Here is a 19,383-nt window from a genome sequence, read left to right on the forward strand (position 1 = left end):
GACATTGACATTGATAATTCTTCATATTAATTACTGTATTTCTTGTTGGTCACAGACGAGTGAAACCGCAATAAAACCTTTAAAATCTTTATATAATCAAGCTGTTAAAGTATTAGACAAAAAGCCACTGAGATATCATCACTGTCTGATTCTTGGAAAATACAGCATGTTAAACTTTGATAATATAATTGTGTATACCAATGTGCGATTAGTTTTTTAAAATTTTGAATAATATCGTGCCTCCTCCCCTGAAAACATTTGTCCAGCTCTGTTCTGAACAGATGACTAGGAGCTCCAGGTCCACGAGTCGCAATGACTGCAGATTGCCTAAACGTGGCTCGGCCTTTGCACAGACAGCCTTCTTATTTAAAGGCATCAAAGAATGGAACAAACTCCCACAGAGTCTGAAACTTTCCTTAGACCTGAAGGATTTTTCTCGCAATACAAGGAAAGTCGTGTCAGCATAGATAACTGTATGTAAATATAATTTTTAGTGATGTTTTATTGTAGTAATTTTGGTATGATTTACTTGGGACTGATGGTTGTAATGGGGAATGGTTGAATGAATGAATTAATAGTTGTATTTGAGTGTCTAATTACATTTTATATTGTATATGGTATTTTAATTCACCTGCTCGGGTACTGCAGATGGAAACTAGCTTAAGCTAAATCTGGTGCAAAGCATCTTTAATTAATGTTTTTTGCACATTGTCCCTGTTGAAATAAATAATTAAACAAAAATCCACCGGTTCCTCAAAAAGGAGGAGGAGAGCAGGATAGCAGCTCTAAATGAAGAAGAGAAGCAAAAGAGAGGAAAGATGGAGACGAGAAGGAAGGGCAGAATACATTCACTCTCAGACAGACTCCGAGAGGTGGAGGAGGGAATGAAGGATGACGACATCACTTTCCTTCAGGTGGGGGAGGGAATACACTTTACATACTCAAACTTTTTGTTATTTTATTACAGTCTCTAATCTAGCTGTGCATTTTCACAGAATTACAACAGCCTAATGAACAGGTATTTATTGTTTTCTAAAAGAAAATATTCATGAGTATATCTGTGTAAATATTTGTTTCTCTGAGGTTTGTGTGTGTGTTTAGGACTAAATACACGCTTCCAGATGCAGAACTGAATTCAGAAACTCTTATTGATCTTCCTAAACATCTGGGCAACTTGAAGTACCAAGTGTGGGAAAAGATGAAGAACATCTGTCCTTACTGTGAGTACTAGTAATTTGTCGGATACTGTAAGAAGTGCTTATAAGTCGACTAACAGATGTTTTATTCTTCTAATCTCTCCAGACCCCGTGATCCTGAATCCAAACACAGCTCCACCAGACGTCTCTGTGTCAGATGATCTGACCTCTGTGACCTCATGTTTCCGTCGGCAGAACGAATCAAACCCTCTTCATCTGCACAGGAACCGGATGGTGTTGGGAAGTGTGGGATATGGTGATGGTGTTCACACATGGGAAATTGAAGTGGGAAACAGTCACCAATGGAGTGTGTTTTGGATTGGAGGGAAAGCCCATAATGCAACCTTTGACCCCTGAAAACGGCTTCTGGGGTCTCAGACGTGATGGAGACTTGTACAGATTGCTGGCCACTGGAATGTCAAGATTAAATATCAGTGTAAATCCAGAGGTAGTGAGAGTAAAGCTTGAGTGTTATGATGAGGACTCATGGAAGAAGAAACGCTGGAGGAAGGTTAGCTTTTCTGATGCCAGCAGTGATTCTCTTATTGCACAATTTATCAGAGTGCCGTTGGAGGAGGATCTCTTTCCCTTTGTGATGCCGGAAAAGCGCTCCGTCCCACTGCATGTCGTCCCAGCTAACGTTATTCTGACTGTTGAACAGAAACTGTCGTTCATGGAGAGACATCGAGTCTTAATCGACGTCTGTTTTTATTTTGTTATGGCTATATTGATGGTTATGTTATGGAAGATTGACAAACAAGGCAGATGAAAAGGAAATAACTGTTCATTTACTGTAATGATCTGTTATACTGATCACTTCAGCTGAGACTTGACTGGCCCTGCTGAACCATCTCTTATTTATTTGAAGGACCTTTTCCCCCACATCAGTTTTAATTTATTTTTTTTTTGTATTAGATTGATTTCAGAACAATCACGGAAACTGACCAATTCTTTATCCTCATCACAATATCCCAAAGCTTTTCCTGTTGGTCCGCAGCAGCAAAGCAGATATAACAGTCATAATGTTGAATGCTTGTGTATCATTGTGATCTAAAGTGACACCCTGTGTTCTTAACTGACTCGTTGGTTTCAGCAGCACTTATTATCATGGTTAATGTGTGTAAATATCCAGTTGAGGGTTGTTCATATTCTATGATTCTGTTTTGCTGGCGTAACCTTCCATGCCTTTCCACTTTTCTCTGTTTTTTGACCATTAGTTGCTGGATTAGATGTTTAGATTGGTATTTTTTAACTATGATACTAGGTTATTGTTTTTTTTTTTGTTTTTTTCAATACATATTTACATCACATTATAAATGTTAGTTTATAAACTTAAATGTCAGGCAGTCAGCTTTTAACAATTTTGTATTTGACCCACTGGAATCCTTAAAGAAATGAATAATTGGGGCCCAGTGTTCACCCACTGTTTTCCCACAATAAAACTGTAATGGGGCCATTTATGGGTCCAGTGTGATCACCCATGTGGGCCCCATAAGGTTTTGTGTGTAGTCCACTTCAGAACCATTATTAGCACCCATTGGCAACCCAAGTAAGCCCACATAATGAACATCTAAATGGGTCCCTCTTAGAGCTCATGGACCCATCATGTGCCCCAATGGGATAACATACATGAGGCCCATGTGGAGCCAATGGATACATTTCTATGGGCACCATTTGGGTTGTCCAATCTGGTCCCAAGTGACAGCCCATCAAAAACCCACATGGGGACCACATGGACATATTGGCTGGGCAGATGCAGGAGGCAAGAGACAAAGGCATGGTAACAAATTAGAAAAGCTTTATTGATTAATTTCCACTTTTATCAAAGTTATATAAAAAAAGATTAGCAAATATTCTTATAACAAACTATCTGATGGAAGAAGTAGTGCACATTGACACTATTTTGAAGGCAAGGCAAGTTTATTTATATAGCACATTTCATACACAATGGCAATTCAAAGTGCTTTACATAGAAGAAATTAAAATAATAAAAGAAATAAGAATAATTAAAACAGTTAAGAAAATAAAAATTAAATAAAATACAATACAAACAGTCGGACGATTTGCACAGTGCTCATTCAGTAAATGCACAGCTAAACAGATGTGTTTTGAGTCTGGATTTGAATGTGACTATTGTAGGAGCACATCTGATCTCCTCTGGAAGCTGGTTCCAGCATAATAGCTAAAAGCAGACTCGCCATGCTTAGAGTGAACCCTTGGTATTTCTAGCTGATATGATCCTAGTGATCTGAGTGTTCTGTTGGGTTTATATTCAGTGAGCATATCTGCAATGTATTGAGGTCCTAGGCCATTCAATGATTTATATACCAGTAATAATACTTTAAAATCAATCCTAAATCTAACTGGGAGCCAGTGTAAAGACCTGAGGACTGGTGTGATATGTTCATATTTTCTGGTTCTGCTCAGAATCCTGGCGGCAGCGTTCTGTATGAGCTGCAACTGTCTTATGGTCTTTTTGGGAAGGCCAGTGAGGAGTCCATTACAATAATCCACCCTGCTGGTGATGAAAGCATGAACAAGTTTCTCTAAGTCTTGTCTGGAAACAAAGCATCTAATTCTTGCAATATTTTAGATTTTGAAAGGAGAAAACTCCTTAGCAGTTAAATGGTTAATATAATAATATTACAATAGCAAAGTAAATGAGATTGAAGTAAAATAAATGTATATAATTGCATGCAATAGACTGCCTGTATATATTTAGAATGTGTTTTTGCATAAAAGACCAATCTTTACTATTAGCCTGTGGTGTCTTGCCTTAAACATTTTAAACTGCACATAATCAGAGTCCAGGGAACAGGTAGAGTTTCTTTGGAAGGGACGTCCTGTCAATACATGGCATTAGTTTACCATAGGCTGACAATCTTGTGTCTTTCTCCATGCTTGAGGTGACCTATAAAAAAAGATCTTATTTGAATGTGACAAACAAACCCCTGTATTCATTTTAGGCGAGCAAAAAAAAACACAAAAAAACCTGGAAGAGATTATTTAGACTTTGGGTTTAAATAAATCAAACCAATTTAAATGGGATTTTCAACATTTACCTTCCTGAACAACTCCATAATGTCATCAACATGAGCTCGTTTACAGAACACCTCCATGATGTACATGATAAAATAACTTCCGTTGGACATATTCCTCCACGCGCTGATACCTGTGGAGAAAAGCCATTGGTGGGTTGAGGTATTTCACAAAGTAACCCAAAATTGTAAACATTGCTCATCATTGAAGAAACACTGGCCAACACGAGTGATTTCATCAGTTCACCATGGCAGTGTGAATCCATATTAAAGTAATTTTGTTAAAAAAAGGAAATCAGTTGCTTTATTTTTACCAGGTGTTACACCACGAAAGTGCGGATTTCGTAGGAAGACCGTGAGTGTTCAGGGTGCCATTTGGGACAGGGCAATAGTGTCTGCCCAGATCTGGCCCACATCTGATTATGTGTGGAACCCATGTGTAGGGTTGCCACCTGTCCCTTAAAATACGGAATCGTCCATCAATACGGGACGCGATTTGTCCCGTGTTTTACATAGGCCCACACATGGGCCCACACAGTGTGGAGAATACTAATAGTAAATATAAAGAAATCAATTTCACAATAAGTAGTAGAGAAGCTCATTTTCCCGTTATTGCATTTTGGGGGCTTTGTTTCCATAGCGACGGAGTCTGGTGAACATGTGCTGTAAACCTGCATGGTTTTTTAACCCCTTGTGCGCTGTTCGGGGTCGGAATGGGTGTCCCTTATTTTCCAACCCTATCCATGTGTATCAGGTGTGGGCCAGATCTGGGCCGACTCTCTGCTGTCTGGGCAACAAGTCAATCTCATTTCAGAAATCAGTGTTTTACTGACCAGGGAGGCAGGACTTAAAACAGACGAAGTCTTTCTCTCTGTGCACAATGAAATCTGATTGTATATCCACAGCTCCTGGATGACCTGGACAGAGAAACAATTAATGATATCAATGATAATAATACAGTAAATCCAGGAAAAATATGAATACAAATTACAAAGAGAAACAGAAATATGACAAAAGGAGTTGAGTTTTATCAGTAATGTCATACCTCCTCTGCAGGCTTGAATCAGAATAACCTTTGGTTTATCAATCAGATCAGGACATTTCTCTGAGCTCAGACTGGAGAAGATGTCGTCAACAAAGAAGAAATCATTCGGGTTTTGCTGGTGATGATAGTTGACACCTAAAATGGCATCTTTATTTAGGATTATGTTCCCATGAGACATCAGAACCACAAAGGTGCTGTCCGAGTCTTTATGTTTAGAACGTGCAGCGAAGTTCTCGACTCTAGCAGATATTTCCTGTCAATAAAAACATTTTTTTTTTACAGAAATGCAGAGTATATAATGCATTGTAAAATATTTGTTCACATTTCTATATCCACATCAGAAGTCCACTAGCTCTATACGCACTTTCCCAGTTAGATCTGTGTATTTCTCAACTCTGTAACCCAAAGCATTTTGCAGCAGCCACTCCATGTTCTCCTCGTCTCTCTCTGCTCCTCGCCTGTTGTACTCTGAGTGCTTGAATCGTATGTTGGTGATCAGCAGAGCTGAACGTTTCCTCTGAGACTTGTCCATTGGAATATAAACCTGTGAGAAAACATCAGTATTAACAGAATTATAACACTAATAGAGTCACCTGAACTGAAAATAAATTGTGAAACTAAGGAGCATTGTGTGCAAACTAAGAATATGCATTGTGTGAATAGATGAATCAACAATATAAAATTCATAATTATTCAAATAAATCATAAAAAGTGATTTAGATGAACTCCTGAACTCTTGCTGCTTCAGCTGCTGAATGGACTTAAACTCTGCAGGACGACAGCTCTACAAAAGCTGGACTAGCAATCCCTGAATGCACTGTTTTCACAAAAGTATAGAAACAGAGATACTTGCCTCATCTGTGTTTTTTAGAATTCTGTCCTTAAAGTCTTGGCTGCTTTGTTTAATAGTGTCTGGTCTCTTCCAGTCGGACTGGATGGGCTGATACTCCACAGACACTGAAGCATTTCTTCTGTCCTCCGGCTCAGACCGCTGAACTGAAGTCAGGAAAACACACATCACAATATATCAACAGCCTGAAGAACATCTCTACATCTGTCTGCAGCTACATACGTATACTATCACAGATCTTTCTCATGCTCTCCTGACTGGTTAAACTTTGTGTGATTTCTGAATATTGTTCCTCATGAATTAGTTTCTGCTGACAGAGTTTATCTGCAATGATCTGGACATTTGTAACCATCTGAATGAGATCTGGCCAATGGTAATCAAAAAACTGTTATTTACCTTCCTCACTATTCAGACGCGGCTTGTCTCTCTTAGAACGAATCTGATCAAGTTCATTTTTCTCAATCGTTGCAGTCCAGACCTCCTCCTTATCCTCTTCTCTGATAAGAGTCATTTGAAGATCATTCTCCAGACTTATGTTGACCCTGAAGTAGTTTGGGGGAGTTTCTCTTCTGAGTGTGATCCCTTCTTTGGGATTGATAGTGGAGGCACCAGGAACGTCAAGAATGTGTGGCGTTTTCATCCGAAATGGCCCGTCAGGTCTGGGATGCCTGATGATGCATGATGAAAAAGAATTTTCAGTTTCCTCAACTTTTTTTTTTTCACAGTCATCAACTGGAAAAAAGTAGAGATGTAGTATGAGAGGATCTTTAGAATGCATGTAGAGAAGAAGATCGCAGTGTGCATCCACTCGCATTATCCAACTTATAATTAAAGTTATAATAGAGAAGGATGGTTGGACAATCTTAGCATGGAATCGGGTCAACTGCACAGGTTCTGTGGTTATTCCCTCGTCTTTTACGGTGAGGACTTTCACAGCATCTTTGAGAGAGGGGTCAGACTCTCCTAAACAGGCGTAATGGGGCAGATGAACTTCCTCCAGTTTCCCTGAGATCACCGTCACGTCAATCACTGGACCGATCCGGTTGCACTGCAGCCTCTCCAGCTCTGCGTTGAGGAAGAGTCCGTCTACGGTACGGTACTGAAGGGTGACGACACAGTCACAGACCCATCGCATTCTGGTCCTGACACACTCGTAACGGCCTGGGTCAGTGCTGACCCTGAACTTTGACCCTCCTTCATCTGTACAGGCCGACGGCTCAATCTGAAGCCACTGATCAGAATCAGCTATATGGACACAAGACTGACAGTTCAGCAGCGGGTGAATATCGAGCCCAGAAGGTTTGGGCTGAGAGAACCTGTGAAGAACCAGAAGAAGGCAGAAGCAAAGAGTCAGCTGCTTTTATTAATCTCAGTTAATGTTATTTTCAATGATTATTAATACATTATTAAAATCAAAAGTTATATCTGTCAATATTATTTAATGGACCTGAACTAACATGAACTAACAATGAACAGTTGACTAACTAACGTTAACAAATACAGTTAATGCATTAACGAATGTTAACTAATGGGACCTTATTGTAAAGTATTACCAACAATTCAAAACCAACAACATACAAACAGTTTACTATAAAAACTATTTGACAGGCAGTTTCACAGAGAGAAAATATAAAGCTAGTATATAATGCTGCGACTGACACCTGTGATATCACTCACTAATAACAAACAAACAATTTTGTTCTTAGCACCACCCTGAGAACAAGAATTCGGAGACAAATAATTGTGCTTGATTGTAATTGAGGGAGTGCTGGAATAGATCATGTAATACTGAGTGAATTTGACTAGTTCTGTCTTATTCCTCGTCTGCAGGAATATTAATAGAAAAGAAGATCACACTACAGCTAGAAAATTACAGAACATTAATAGCAAATTACAGTTTAGAGATCGTGTGGGATCAGGAGCTTTAGAGAAATACCAGTAAATCAGTCTAAAGCCCTATTCACAGAGACCTCACAACTCTGAAACTGAAGGAGAAATAGATTTAGCTCTAAACTAACTAAAATGAAGAATAATGTGTTTATAGTCTCTGCACAGGAGAGACTCTGTGTTGTTTCAAAACAAAGGAAAATATGTATTTATTGGTACTGGCCAAAACATGTTGTAAAATATCAGCATATGGAGTATCAGCACAAACCCAATATGGTGCATCTCTAGTGTTTAGTGATGTATGAAGAACAGAGGATTGAACTATTATTCAGTCTGGAGAAATCCTTCACTAAGACACAGTGTATTTCACTCACCCGGTTGTGTGTGTATCACTGGTGTTTCTCTCAGGACGCTGTTTAATGTCACACAGAGACACTGAGGAGTAATAATAAACCCCAAATCCAGCATAGAGGGGTTCAGTGAATGTGGTGTTGAGTGTGTGTAAGTGTGTGAGTGTGTGTGTGTCAGAGACGCTGTAGAAGGACAGAGTGCCGGCCGACACGTCCACATACACTCCTGCTCTCTTAGAGGATGAAGAGACGACAGGAATAACAGTGTAGTTCTTATTGTGACGGACAGAGAATCTGTTATTAGAGCAGAACAGACTCCAGGATTTGTCATTTAATCCAAACACACAGTCTTTACTCCGTCCTTTCCTGCTGATTCCTTTATATGACACTGATATAACAGCACCTGTTCTGCTCCATTCAGCCTCCCAGTAACAGCGTCCAGTCAGACTCTCTCCACACAGAACCTGAGGAAGAACACCAAATCTCTCTGGATGATCAGGATACGGCTGACGCTCAGACACACTCTTCACTGTCCTGTTCTCATCAGACAGAATGAGTTGAGTGTGTGCTGTGTTTGGATCCAGTGTGAGATCACAGGCATCTGAACACAAGAAGAGAAACATTTCACTAAATGACACAAATCAACAATAAATCACTAAATGATTGTGTGTGTAGACCTACATTTGTGTAATCCTGCTCTCATTCTGAACTCTCCACAATGATCCACACTATAAAACACAAACATGATTCATATTCATTTCTAAAGGAAACACAAGAAAGTGTGTGTGTGTGTGTGTGACTCATCCTTTCTTTTTGAGTCAGTGTGTGTGTGTGTGCATCATCCTCCCTTTGAACATTTACATTTACATTTATGCATTTGGCAGACGCTTTTATCCAAAGCGACTTACATTGTATTCAAGGTACACATTTTACATTTTGTCAGTTCTTGCTTTCCCTGGGAATCGAACCCATGACCTTGGCGTTGCTAGCGCCAACGCTCTACTGTTTGAGCTACATGAAAACGCATGAGTGAGTGTGTGTTTGTGTGTGTGTGTGTGTGTGTGTGTGTGTGTGTCTTATCTGAGCTGTGATTGGTCTGTCACCGCTCGTCAATGTCAGAATATTTGAGAATAATGACCAATCAAATCAAAGTAGGCGGGCTTTATGTTCACAGCACCAATTCCAGTTAACGCTCAAAAAGTGCGAGTTAAGATCTAAACTACCATTCAATAGATTTGGATCCGTATGATTTCTTAATGTTTTTTAAAATGAGTCTCTTCTGTTCACCAACTCTGCATTTATTTTATTAAAAATACCAACAACAACAACAACAACAACAACAAAAAACAGTAATATTGGTTATTCCAGTCTAAATCAGCTGTGTGTGAATATTTAATAAAATGTAATTTATTCCTGTGATCAAAGCTGTATTTTCAGCATCATTACTCCAGTCTTCAGTGTCACATGATCCTTCAGAAATCACTCTAATATGATGATTTGATGCTCAAAAAACATTAATTATTATTATCAATGTTGAAAACAGTTATTTACATTTTTATTTCAGGATTCTTTGATGAACAGCATTTATCTGAAATATAAGCTTTTATAACATTAAACACTACCCTTCAAAAGTTTGGGGTCAGTAAGATTATTATTTATTTATTTTTTTGCATTTAACCGTTTCATTATCTGAAATAGGGCTGGGAGATATATCGCACGATATTGTTATGCGCATCTCGTCAGTAAAGCCGGTTCCTTGATTAGTAGTAAATCGCCATCACCTGCTTTCAGATGGAGCGGCATTTACTACAAAGCAAAAACTCCAGTGTTAAATTAACACTCAAGAGTGTTAAAGTTAACGAGATAATTAAGTGATTAATTTAGTGATGCTTGAGCATTATTGAAGACACCTGATGTTAACAAGCAGAATCACTGAAGGAGAAAATCACAAATTGTAAGCCACCGTTTTGGCGATCAGTGTTTGCTTTAGTTGGGCTCTTGACCTTTACACATTCACTTTAAATTTTGTTTGTTTGCTGTTATTGATTTATAACAGTCAAAATGAACAAAGAAAAGTGTGATCTGATAGTGTTGGTTACGTTTTGACATAATCATGCTGTGATCTAAAAAATGAAACTTATTGAGATAGTTTGGTTTAACTTGTTAACAGCAGCTTTGTGAGTCTACAGCATATGATTTTCAGTATATTTCTTTTAACCCATAATATTTAATAAACATTGTTCTGATCAAAATACTTTCAAGTTTTTTTTTTAGAAACACAGACATCAATAATCAGTCTGTGAATCTCAACAATGGTGACAATAATAAAGTATGTTGCAGTGGCTGCCACCAATCACAACTCATTAATGGCTCCCATCATGCATTGCGGTATGAATAAATTATGATCTGAATTGTCTATGTAATTTACTTTTCCTAATTGAATATCCTGCTCGTCACCATTGTTGAGATGCATATACTGAATTTTGATGTCTGTGTGTGCCTAAAAGAAATATTTTTTATTTTTTTTAAACAACTTTTAAGAAATCCTTTATATTACATCTAAAATTCTGGATATTTATGCAGAAAAACAGTTATTCTGTGGTCAATAACATAAATTTAAGTTAGAAATAAGCAAATAAGGAGTTCATTGATCAAGCTCAAATGATGATTGTCATTATATAACCAACACCATCAGATCACTTTATTCTTTGTTCATCTGGCAGTTATAACTCAGATACAACAGCCAAACAAAATCTAAAGTACACATATAATGGTCAAGAGCCCAACTAAAGCAACTACCCATCACAATAATGGTAACTTACAATTTGTGATTTTCTCCTTCAGTGATTCTGCTTGTTAACATCAGGTGTCTTCAATAATGTTCAATCATCACTAAATTAATCACTTAATTATCTCATTAACTTAAACACTCTTGAGTGTGGACTCATACACTCCCAGGAGTGTTAATTTAACACTGGAGTTTTTGCTGTGTACAAAGAGCCGTAGTTAACTGACAAGCTGAGCCATATCGCATTAATTATTGCTGGCGATACGTCCGCGATATTGATGCGATATGGCTCAGCTTATCAGTTAAATACGGCTCTTTGTAGTAAATGCCGCTCCATCTGAAAGCAGGTGATGGTGATTTACTACTAATCAAGGAACCGGCTTTACTGACGAGATGCGCATAACAATATCATGCGATATATCTCCCAGCTCTAATCTGAAATACACTTGCATATTATTTTGACGTGGAAAAACCAAAACTTCCCCAGAAAACCACCACAAATTCTCATGACAGACCTATTAAGCTATAACTCTTTTACTGCTGAAATAATTGTAGAAACCAGGTCCTCTGTATATGTATTGTATATACTGTGTGTATGTGTGTGAGTGCATGAGTGTGTGGGTGGGTGGGGGGGTTTGTGGTGTTTAAAACATGCCTATGTTTTTAAATATTGTTTAGGTGTGTGGTGTTGGGAAAAACTGGTGTAAAATTGTTTGAAGAGAAGCATGTTGGTTTGACTCCAGGAAGAATAGCTGTACTTGTTACAGCTAATGGAAATCAAAATAAATACAAATAACAAAAAATATATGAATTTTTTTTAAGTGTTTTTGTTTCATGTTGTGAAATTGAAGCTTTGAAGAAGTCACTCAATTTAAATGAAAATTTGTAGGATTACTAACTTCTAAATTGTCAGAAAAATAAGCTTGTTTTAAAGGCTAAAAGGTGCTTCATTTATTTGGCCTTTACTGTGCGCACACACACACACACACGCTCATGCCTCCCCGATAAATATTTTGATTTCTCTGATCTTCATCTGTGCATTTCAAGACGCTTGAAGGCTAAAAAATGGATAAGAAACATCTTTAAACCCATGACAGTGGACAGTAGATTATTTGTCAATCCCTGTTCTCTCCTCATCTCCATCACTCTTTTCCTCTCAGTCTGCTTATTTTGATGCTTCTTCCCCTCCTAAAGCTAAGCTTTGACTTATTTTACTAAAGCTACGAACGCTAGATAATCATTTTTTTAAAAATCATTCACAATATGTACACATTCATTATTAATCTTATGCCTAGTAAGATGGAAACAGCTTTGTTTATGTTTCTCGTCTGCTCTCATTGAGTTAATTACTACATTATATGAATCACGTAAATTATATAGGCCTATTTTAAGTTCAAAATGGTGAAATTAGACACATGTTTATTAGTTTGCCTGATTATTTTCGTTTAACATTTAGTCAGAAACACAGGGATAGGTCTAGTGTGAAAACAGTCAAAAAGAGTGAACCCAAATGCAAAAAACAAAACAAAACAGATGACAGTTTTGGGGAAATGTTTTCAATTCTATAATTTGATGAAAAGGGCAAAAAATCCAAAAAGTCAACTCCAAAAAAGTTTGCCAACAGTTCCACAAAGTAAATCAAGAAGAAAAAATAAAAAATAAAAAATTCTCAGGAGTCAATACAAAAAACGAAGAGGAATAGTTCCAGAAGGTAAATCCCAAAAGTTCACAATGCCAATCCAGAAGCCATTCAAACAAGTTCAGAAATATCGGTAAGTAACTCCAAAAATTTCAAAGAGCAAATGTCAATAAAACAAAACAAAGGAACACCAGGTACACGAAGTAGATTTTAGATAAATCCAAAATGCACAGCAAGAGAATGACCTAGACCGGAAAAACTGATCAAAGTACTCAGGAGAAGGGAGATTTAAATACACAAACAGGGAACAAGGAACAGGAGACAACAATATGACATGATGACAGAGACTGACAACCTAATGGTGCCTCTAGTGGACAGAAATAAGTCTATAAACCCTGACACATTTCTATTCTAAAACAGCTGTCACATATGAAATGTTTAGTTTAGCTACTTACACTACCAGTCAAAAGTTATGGATCAGGAAGATATATATATATTTTTTAAATAAGTGTCTTCTGCTCACCAAGGCTGCATTTATTTGTTTAAATTTGTTAATTTTGCAAATTTGTTTCATTTATGTGATTAAAAAAAAACAGTAATATTGTTAAATATTATGACTGTGTTTGGGCTGAAAAAGGTACATGATCTTGGTAAGCAATTGGACAACATTGTAGTAAATATTTTCGGTGCAACAAAAAGTGTGCTTGTTAAGATACCAGCATGCAAGGTGTTAAGGTCCACCTTTTTAAAAAGTTCTTTAGAAATAAGCCTAAATAAAACAATTAAATGTAAAATTAAATGCGTTTCCACTGCCCGCATTTGGCGTCTTTGCGTCTTGCGTTTTCGCTTTGAAAGATTATGCTTTCTGTGTGAACCGGCACTCCTGAGTTAGTATCATATGGTAATATGCAGATTTGTGTGCTGTGCTTTTTAAAATGCATCATGAGTTCTGAGCGTTCTCACAACGCTGTACTCATTCATTTGTATGTTCATATTTTTGTTTGGGCTGTTTAATATTAGGATTTTGTTTAAAAAAAAACTTTATCATAGCACCGCCCCGCAATATCAAGCCCTGCCCCCTAGTACCCCCCTGATAAAATATGTTCCCGTGGCTATGGACTACTGTAACGTCTGAAGAACGTAAGACAAGGGAGGCTCTGTTTCTGAACTTTTAACTGGAACGCAACAACTGTACACAATCGCACCAGCTTAACTCACTCGCTCGTTTCTCTCTACCCGGCCTTTTCCGAACTCACCGCCTTAAACAGCAATTTCACAACAATTATAAAGAGTCTGTGCGCTAGAGTACTTTGATTATGGTGGCACTTGCACTTATTGTTTGCACTTAATAAGACTAAGAGGCTATGGTTCTGTCGAGAAAGAGGCCTCCATCCTGCCCGGACCTTTTCTTTGGGGCAACCAGAATTGACCTTTTTGAGCAGTTGAATATTCTGGGACTATGTATCGATAAGAAGTTGCTATGGACTAATCACCTGTCAAACATCTGCAAGCGTGCTGGACAGCGTCTTGGAGCTCTGCGCAGGTTGGCCAACAAGCTTGATGTCAAAGGTAGGGCCAACGTCTACAAGGCACAAGTCAGGAGTACCATGGAGTACTCATGCCTTGCCTGGATGAACGCATCACAGACCACCCTTGGGCAGCTTACCAAAAACATCCAGAAAAAGGCACTGAAAATCATTGGGGAGGATGAGGACACTGCCCTAAGGAAATATGCAATCAGCCAGCTCAGCCATCGTAGAACTGTTGCAGCAACAACTGTGCTTTTCAAAATGCACAATGAAAACTGTCTAGAGGATCTCAAAGCTCTGCTACCCCCACCTGATCTCCTTTGCCGAACCACTTGAAGAGCACGACCAAGTCACGCCCTAAAACTCCCCAAGTCCAACACCAAATGCTTGGGGAGGAGCTGTCTTCATTCGGCTATAACAACTTGGAACTGCCTCCCCTGTACTGTAGTAGGTGAAATCACCTCAAAGAATGTTCAGGCCTTCAAGAAGAGACTAAACAAACACCTCCTTAGCAAAAAAACTGTAATCTCCTGATGCTTAATGTCACTTATCCTATATATCTAGTCCTGAGTAGCTGCAGATCACGATAGGCTTTCGGAACATGAACTGTTAAAGCCTGTATCTGCTTAAAGGAGAACTCCGGTCAATTTTAACATTGAGCTCATTTTTTTGTACATTTGGAGTGCTGTCAATACAGAGTAGTCGATTGCCGAGTTCACGCGCATAGGTTTAGTTACCTATGATCACGCGCGTGAACTCGGCAATTGACTACTTTGGACTTCCACCGAAAACAGGATGTAAACACAGGTATTTGCGCTGGCTTAAATAACATCATTTTTATACATATCTTTCACATCTACTGCAGTCAGATTCACTCGTGTTCACTCTGAAGGAATCACTCACATGACCTGTGCACTTGTAATGACACATCAAGGATGTTAAGAGGCTAAAAGCAGGTTTAGTACTTGCCCCATTGAAGTCAACAGGGTGCAAATTTTAAAAAGAGGATAACACGGTGTAGGCAACACCGATTTTTGTCGTTGTTCTCTGTATTGACAGCACTCCAAATGTACAAAAAAATGAGCTCAATGTTAAAATTGACCGGAGTTCTCCTTTAAGCTTGAATAAAAAAAAAAAGAGAAAAAAAAAAAGAGAAAACTTTTTTTTTTTTTTATTATTTATACTGTTTTTATTTCTATGTTCAATTTGTGGAAAGGAGTTCAATCACAGAACACACAGCCTCAATCAGAAGTTCTGGAAGCTCATAATTCATGTACAGTAAAGTCTGAAGAGAATCATGTGAAATCATACAAGAGAAAAGCTAGTCAATTGAGTTTGTGGCAAAACCTCATACAGTGCTTGTATATTGTTGTCTTTCAATGCATATGGTAATTCATACTCGAAGTAGAACTGAAATTACATTAATTTGAAGATTATTAGTTAAAACGTTTCAAAATGCACCTGCAGACTGTTTTTCCAGTCATGAACTTTGTCATTGAGGATTTTTATAAAATATTGTGCAAAAATCTCATCTCGTCTCATTCTCGTGAGATAAGGGTCTTGTCACACCATTTTGAGTGGGTGTGCCACAAGTTTTTTTTTTTTTATAGCGGAAATATCACCCCTTTATGGAAAAGTTTGTTTCTATTGTTGCTGTCAACATTGTCTTCAGAAGATACAATTAAAATGCAGTTAGCTTCTGTATACGTATCTACAATGCATGGCATGATATGTGTGTCTCACTTGCTGCTCGTACATGATAAACCATTTGTTTAATTTAACTAGTGATGTAGTACTCGGTGATGTACGGTCTCGGACTCGAGTCCGGTCTCGAGACCGATTTCTGCTTTCTCGGACTCGACTCGGACTTGTTCTTACAAAGACTCGGTCTTGACTCGGACTCGACCCTTCAAAAACTCGGTCTTGACTCGGACTCGGCATAGGCGGTCTCGTCCCATCACTAGTCCACTAGAATACATACCACTAGAAAATTTTAATTGACTGTTCGCAAAGACCCGCCCCCCTTAGTTACTGTCGCTATGTCCGACAAGCTACACCGTTCTCACGCCACACCATGTTCTCACGCAGTGAAAAATACATCGCGGAGCAGAGAGGAGACTGACAACACGCTGACAGACAGGACAGACCAGGTTACTTTTCGGTTACTTTTGATATTAAACATATTAAACAAAGTCTCGCCTTTCAAATTTGGTCTTTTTAAAAAGAAATTTAAACAATAAATACCGTTTTGTGGCTCTTAAATGTGTAGTGACAGATCGCTGTAGAGCATCAGTTAAAGCTGCTCGTGAACCGATCATCTCTTCCTTCTAGTTAATTTATAGCCTCAAATAAACATGAACAAACATAAGAAGCAATGTTGTTTTAACCACGGAAAGGCGTCAGTACACTCCGTGTTTCAAGTTCAAATCCTCCCATGTTAACCAACGGACTCGGTCTCGACTCGGACTCGACCCTTCAAAGACTCGGTCTTGACTCGGACTCGACTGAATTTCAAAACCAACGGACTCGGTCTCGACTCGGACTCGACCCTTCAAAGACTCGGTCTTGACTCGGACTCGGCATAGGCGGTCTCGTCCCCATCACTACATTTAACCTATAATATATCCCGGATAATTCCAATAGATGATTTAAAGGTGAACTAAGTAACTTTTTTACCTTAACCGAACAGCTTCGGAGTCATTGGAATGGTTACATTACTTATTTTGGGTTGAATGGTGGTCATTTCGCACCCCCCTGGTGCCCGTGAGCGGAAAATTCGCACTTGCAACTTTGAGCCGGCGGGCCGGCGGCCGCCGCGTCAGGAAGTCTCGCGTGATATCAGGTCTCGCGATGTAAACAATTGCTTTACGGCCAAAAGAAATCTGCTAAAATGGTGTCATTATTGCGCTCCCTCACGCTGTCCGAACCCGAATGAAGAAGACGTTTTAAAGAATGTCCCATCTGCTTTGATGTCGTTGATCTACTAGCCTCTGGTGTCCGAGAATCGCCTACGAGTTTTTACAACAGTGTTGTCAAATATCTATTCCGAAGCTGTGGGGGGAGCTCTAGAGAGAAACCTGCGAGCAAAAAGCGAGAATACAGCGAAGAAATCCAGAAGTTACTGAGCCCCGCTTTAACCTAAATCGTGTGATTAATCAGTATCTAAGAGCAGCATCTTTGGAATGCGTTATATTTTTAAGTAGAGATGCACCGATTACAATTTTCTAGGCCGATTCCGATTTCCGATTTTTCCTTGAGTTTGTCCTGCAGATACCAATTTTAGCCGATTCTGATTTAATTTTTTTCTAACCACTTTACAGCACACACAAATATTTATTTTCGATCTTTTCTTTAACCCTTTCACGCATAAGTTTAAAATATTCTAACTGACACCCCTACCCCCCAGAGTGAGTTTTTTTTTAGGCGAACATTCCCTTTAATATTTCCATGGCGATGTGTCACGCGATACACCGCAGCCACAATAATACTGTATGACAGATGTGTCGCTTTTATTTCGCTTTTCCTTTTTTATTACCATGTCATCAACTAGCCTATCTGATATTCCGATTTTCGAATACGTGTAAGTGAGTGTGTTTGGTCGTTTAAAAACCTTTAGAAATAATCTTGATCTATAACATGAGATGGGCACCACAATGTTGTCCTGTCAGTCGGATTTACAGCACGTGAATTCATCAGTTTCTCCTGAAATAAATGCAAGAAAGTGGCCGGTGAACTGAGAAGAATAGAGTCAACTTTATAGTTACTTCCACTATGTTTGTCTGATATGAATAACACATGTCGGCAAATTATATTTGAATAGATTGTTATTGCTGCTTCCACAGACATCAGTGTGTTTTACAAACTCCAAATGTATTGTTTTACTCGTGCTTATGTGTATTTAAATATGTGAAACCTAAAATAAACATTATGAGGTTGAAAACACTGCTTAGTTGTGATATATGACAGCGCTGAACGTATCCAACTCTGGCTCAGCGCCAGCCAACACACGAAAGCAGTTTGAATCTGGCAGTGATGCGACAGAGTGCTGGAATAGATCAAGTAATAATGAGTGAATTTGACTATTTGACTATCTTATTCCTCGTCTATCAGCATATGGAGTATCAGCAAAAACCCAATATGGTGCATCTCTAGTGTTTAGTGATGTATGAAGAACAGAGGATTGAACTATTATTCAGTCTGGAGAAATCCTTCACTAAGACACAGTATATTTCACTCACCCGGTTGTGTGTGTATCACTGGTGTTTCTCTCAGGACGCTGTTTAATGGCACACAGAGACACTGAGGAGTTAGAATAAACCCTTAATCCAGCACATAGGGGTTCAGTGAATGTGGTGTTGAATGTGTGTAAGTGTGTGAGTGTGTGTGTGTCAGAGACGCTGTAGAAGGACAGAGTGCCGGCCGACACGTCCACATACACTCCTGCTCTCTTAGAGGATGAAGAGACGACAGGAATAACAGTGCTGTTATTATTGTGACGGACAGTGAATCTGTTATCAGAGCAGAGCAGACTCCAGGATTTGTCATTATATCCAAACACACAGTCTTCTATCTCTCCGTTCCTGCTGATTCCTTTATATGTCACTGATATTCCAGCATAATATCCGCTCCATTCAGCCTCCCAGTAACAGCGTCCAGTCAGACTCTCTCCACACAGAACCTGACGAACATCATCAAATCTCTCTGGATGATCAAGATAAGGCTGACGCTCAGACACACCCGTCACTGTCCTGTTCTCATCAGACAGAATGAGTCGAGTGTTTGCTGTGTTTGGATCCAGTGTGAGATCACAGGCATCTGAACACAAGAAGAGAAACATTTCACTAAATGACACAAATCAACAATAAAGCACTAAATGATTGTGTGTGTAGACCTACATTTGTGTAATCCTGCTCTCATTCTGAACTCTCCACAATGATCCACACTATAAAACACAAACATGATTCATATTCATTTCTAAAGGAAACGTAAGAAACACACACACACACACACACACAATCTGTTCTGTGACTAGGGTTGCCATCCGTCCCATAAAATACTAGA

At 38.8% G+C, this 19,383-nt stretch overlaps 1 protein-coding gene and 1 pseudogene across 3 annotated transcripts in view; one reads left to right on the forward strand and one right to left on the reverse strand.

The window, feature by feature from the left end:
• The first annotated feature begins 806 nt into the window (after positions 1-806).
• LOC308687984 (E3 ubiquitin-protein ligase TRIM35-like) lies at positions 807-2,425 on the forward strand (annotated as a pseudogene). Its single transcript has 5 exons — positions 807-914; positions 996-1,018; positions 1,102-1,220; positions 1,303-1,896; positions 2,414-2,425. The product of its transcript is annotated as an E3 ubiquitin-protein ligase TRIM35-like (transcript).
• A 676-nt stretch (positions 2,426-3,101) lies between these two features.
• LOC308687548 (uncharacterized protein) overlaps positions 3,102-19,383 on the reverse strand; it is a 101,726-nt gene continuing 85,444 nt past the window's right edge. The window contains exons 3-11 of one of the 2 annotated variants that reach the window (XM_081360144.1): positions 19,218-19,264; positions 18,561-19,137; positions 6,526-7,445; positions 6,133-6,275; positions 5,644-5,823; positions 5,280-5,532; positions 5,068-5,151; positions 4,259-4,368; positions 3,102-4,107 (exon numbers count right to left, since the gene is read on the reverse strand). In XM_081360144.1, the coding sequence (XP_081216270.1) occupies positions 3,997-4,107; positions 4,259-4,368; positions 5,068-5,151; positions 5,280-5,532; positions 5,644-5,823; positions 6,133-6,275; positions 6,526-7,445; positions 18,561-19,137; positions 19,218-19,264 (2,425 nt within the window). In that variant the 3' untranslated portion in view covers positions 3,102-3,996. Of the gene's footprint in view, positions 4,108-4,258; positions 4,369-5,067; positions 5,152-5,279; positions 5,533-5,643; positions 5,824-6,132; positions 6,276-6,525; positions 7,446-8,390; positions 8,968-9,047; positions 9,090-18,560; positions 19,138-19,217; positions 19,265-19,383 lie in introns of those variants that run through there. The other variant, XM_081360145.1, reaches the window with a different exon arrangement.

The sequence above is a fragment of the Scardinius erythrophthalmus genome (genome assembly GCF_964197995.2).
Source record: "Scardinius erythrophthalmus genome assembly, chromosome: 3".
In the NCBI taxonomy this organism is placed as follows: Eukaryota; Metazoa; Chordata; class Actinopteri; order Cypriniformes; family Leuciscidae; genus Scardinius; species Scardinius erythrophthalmus.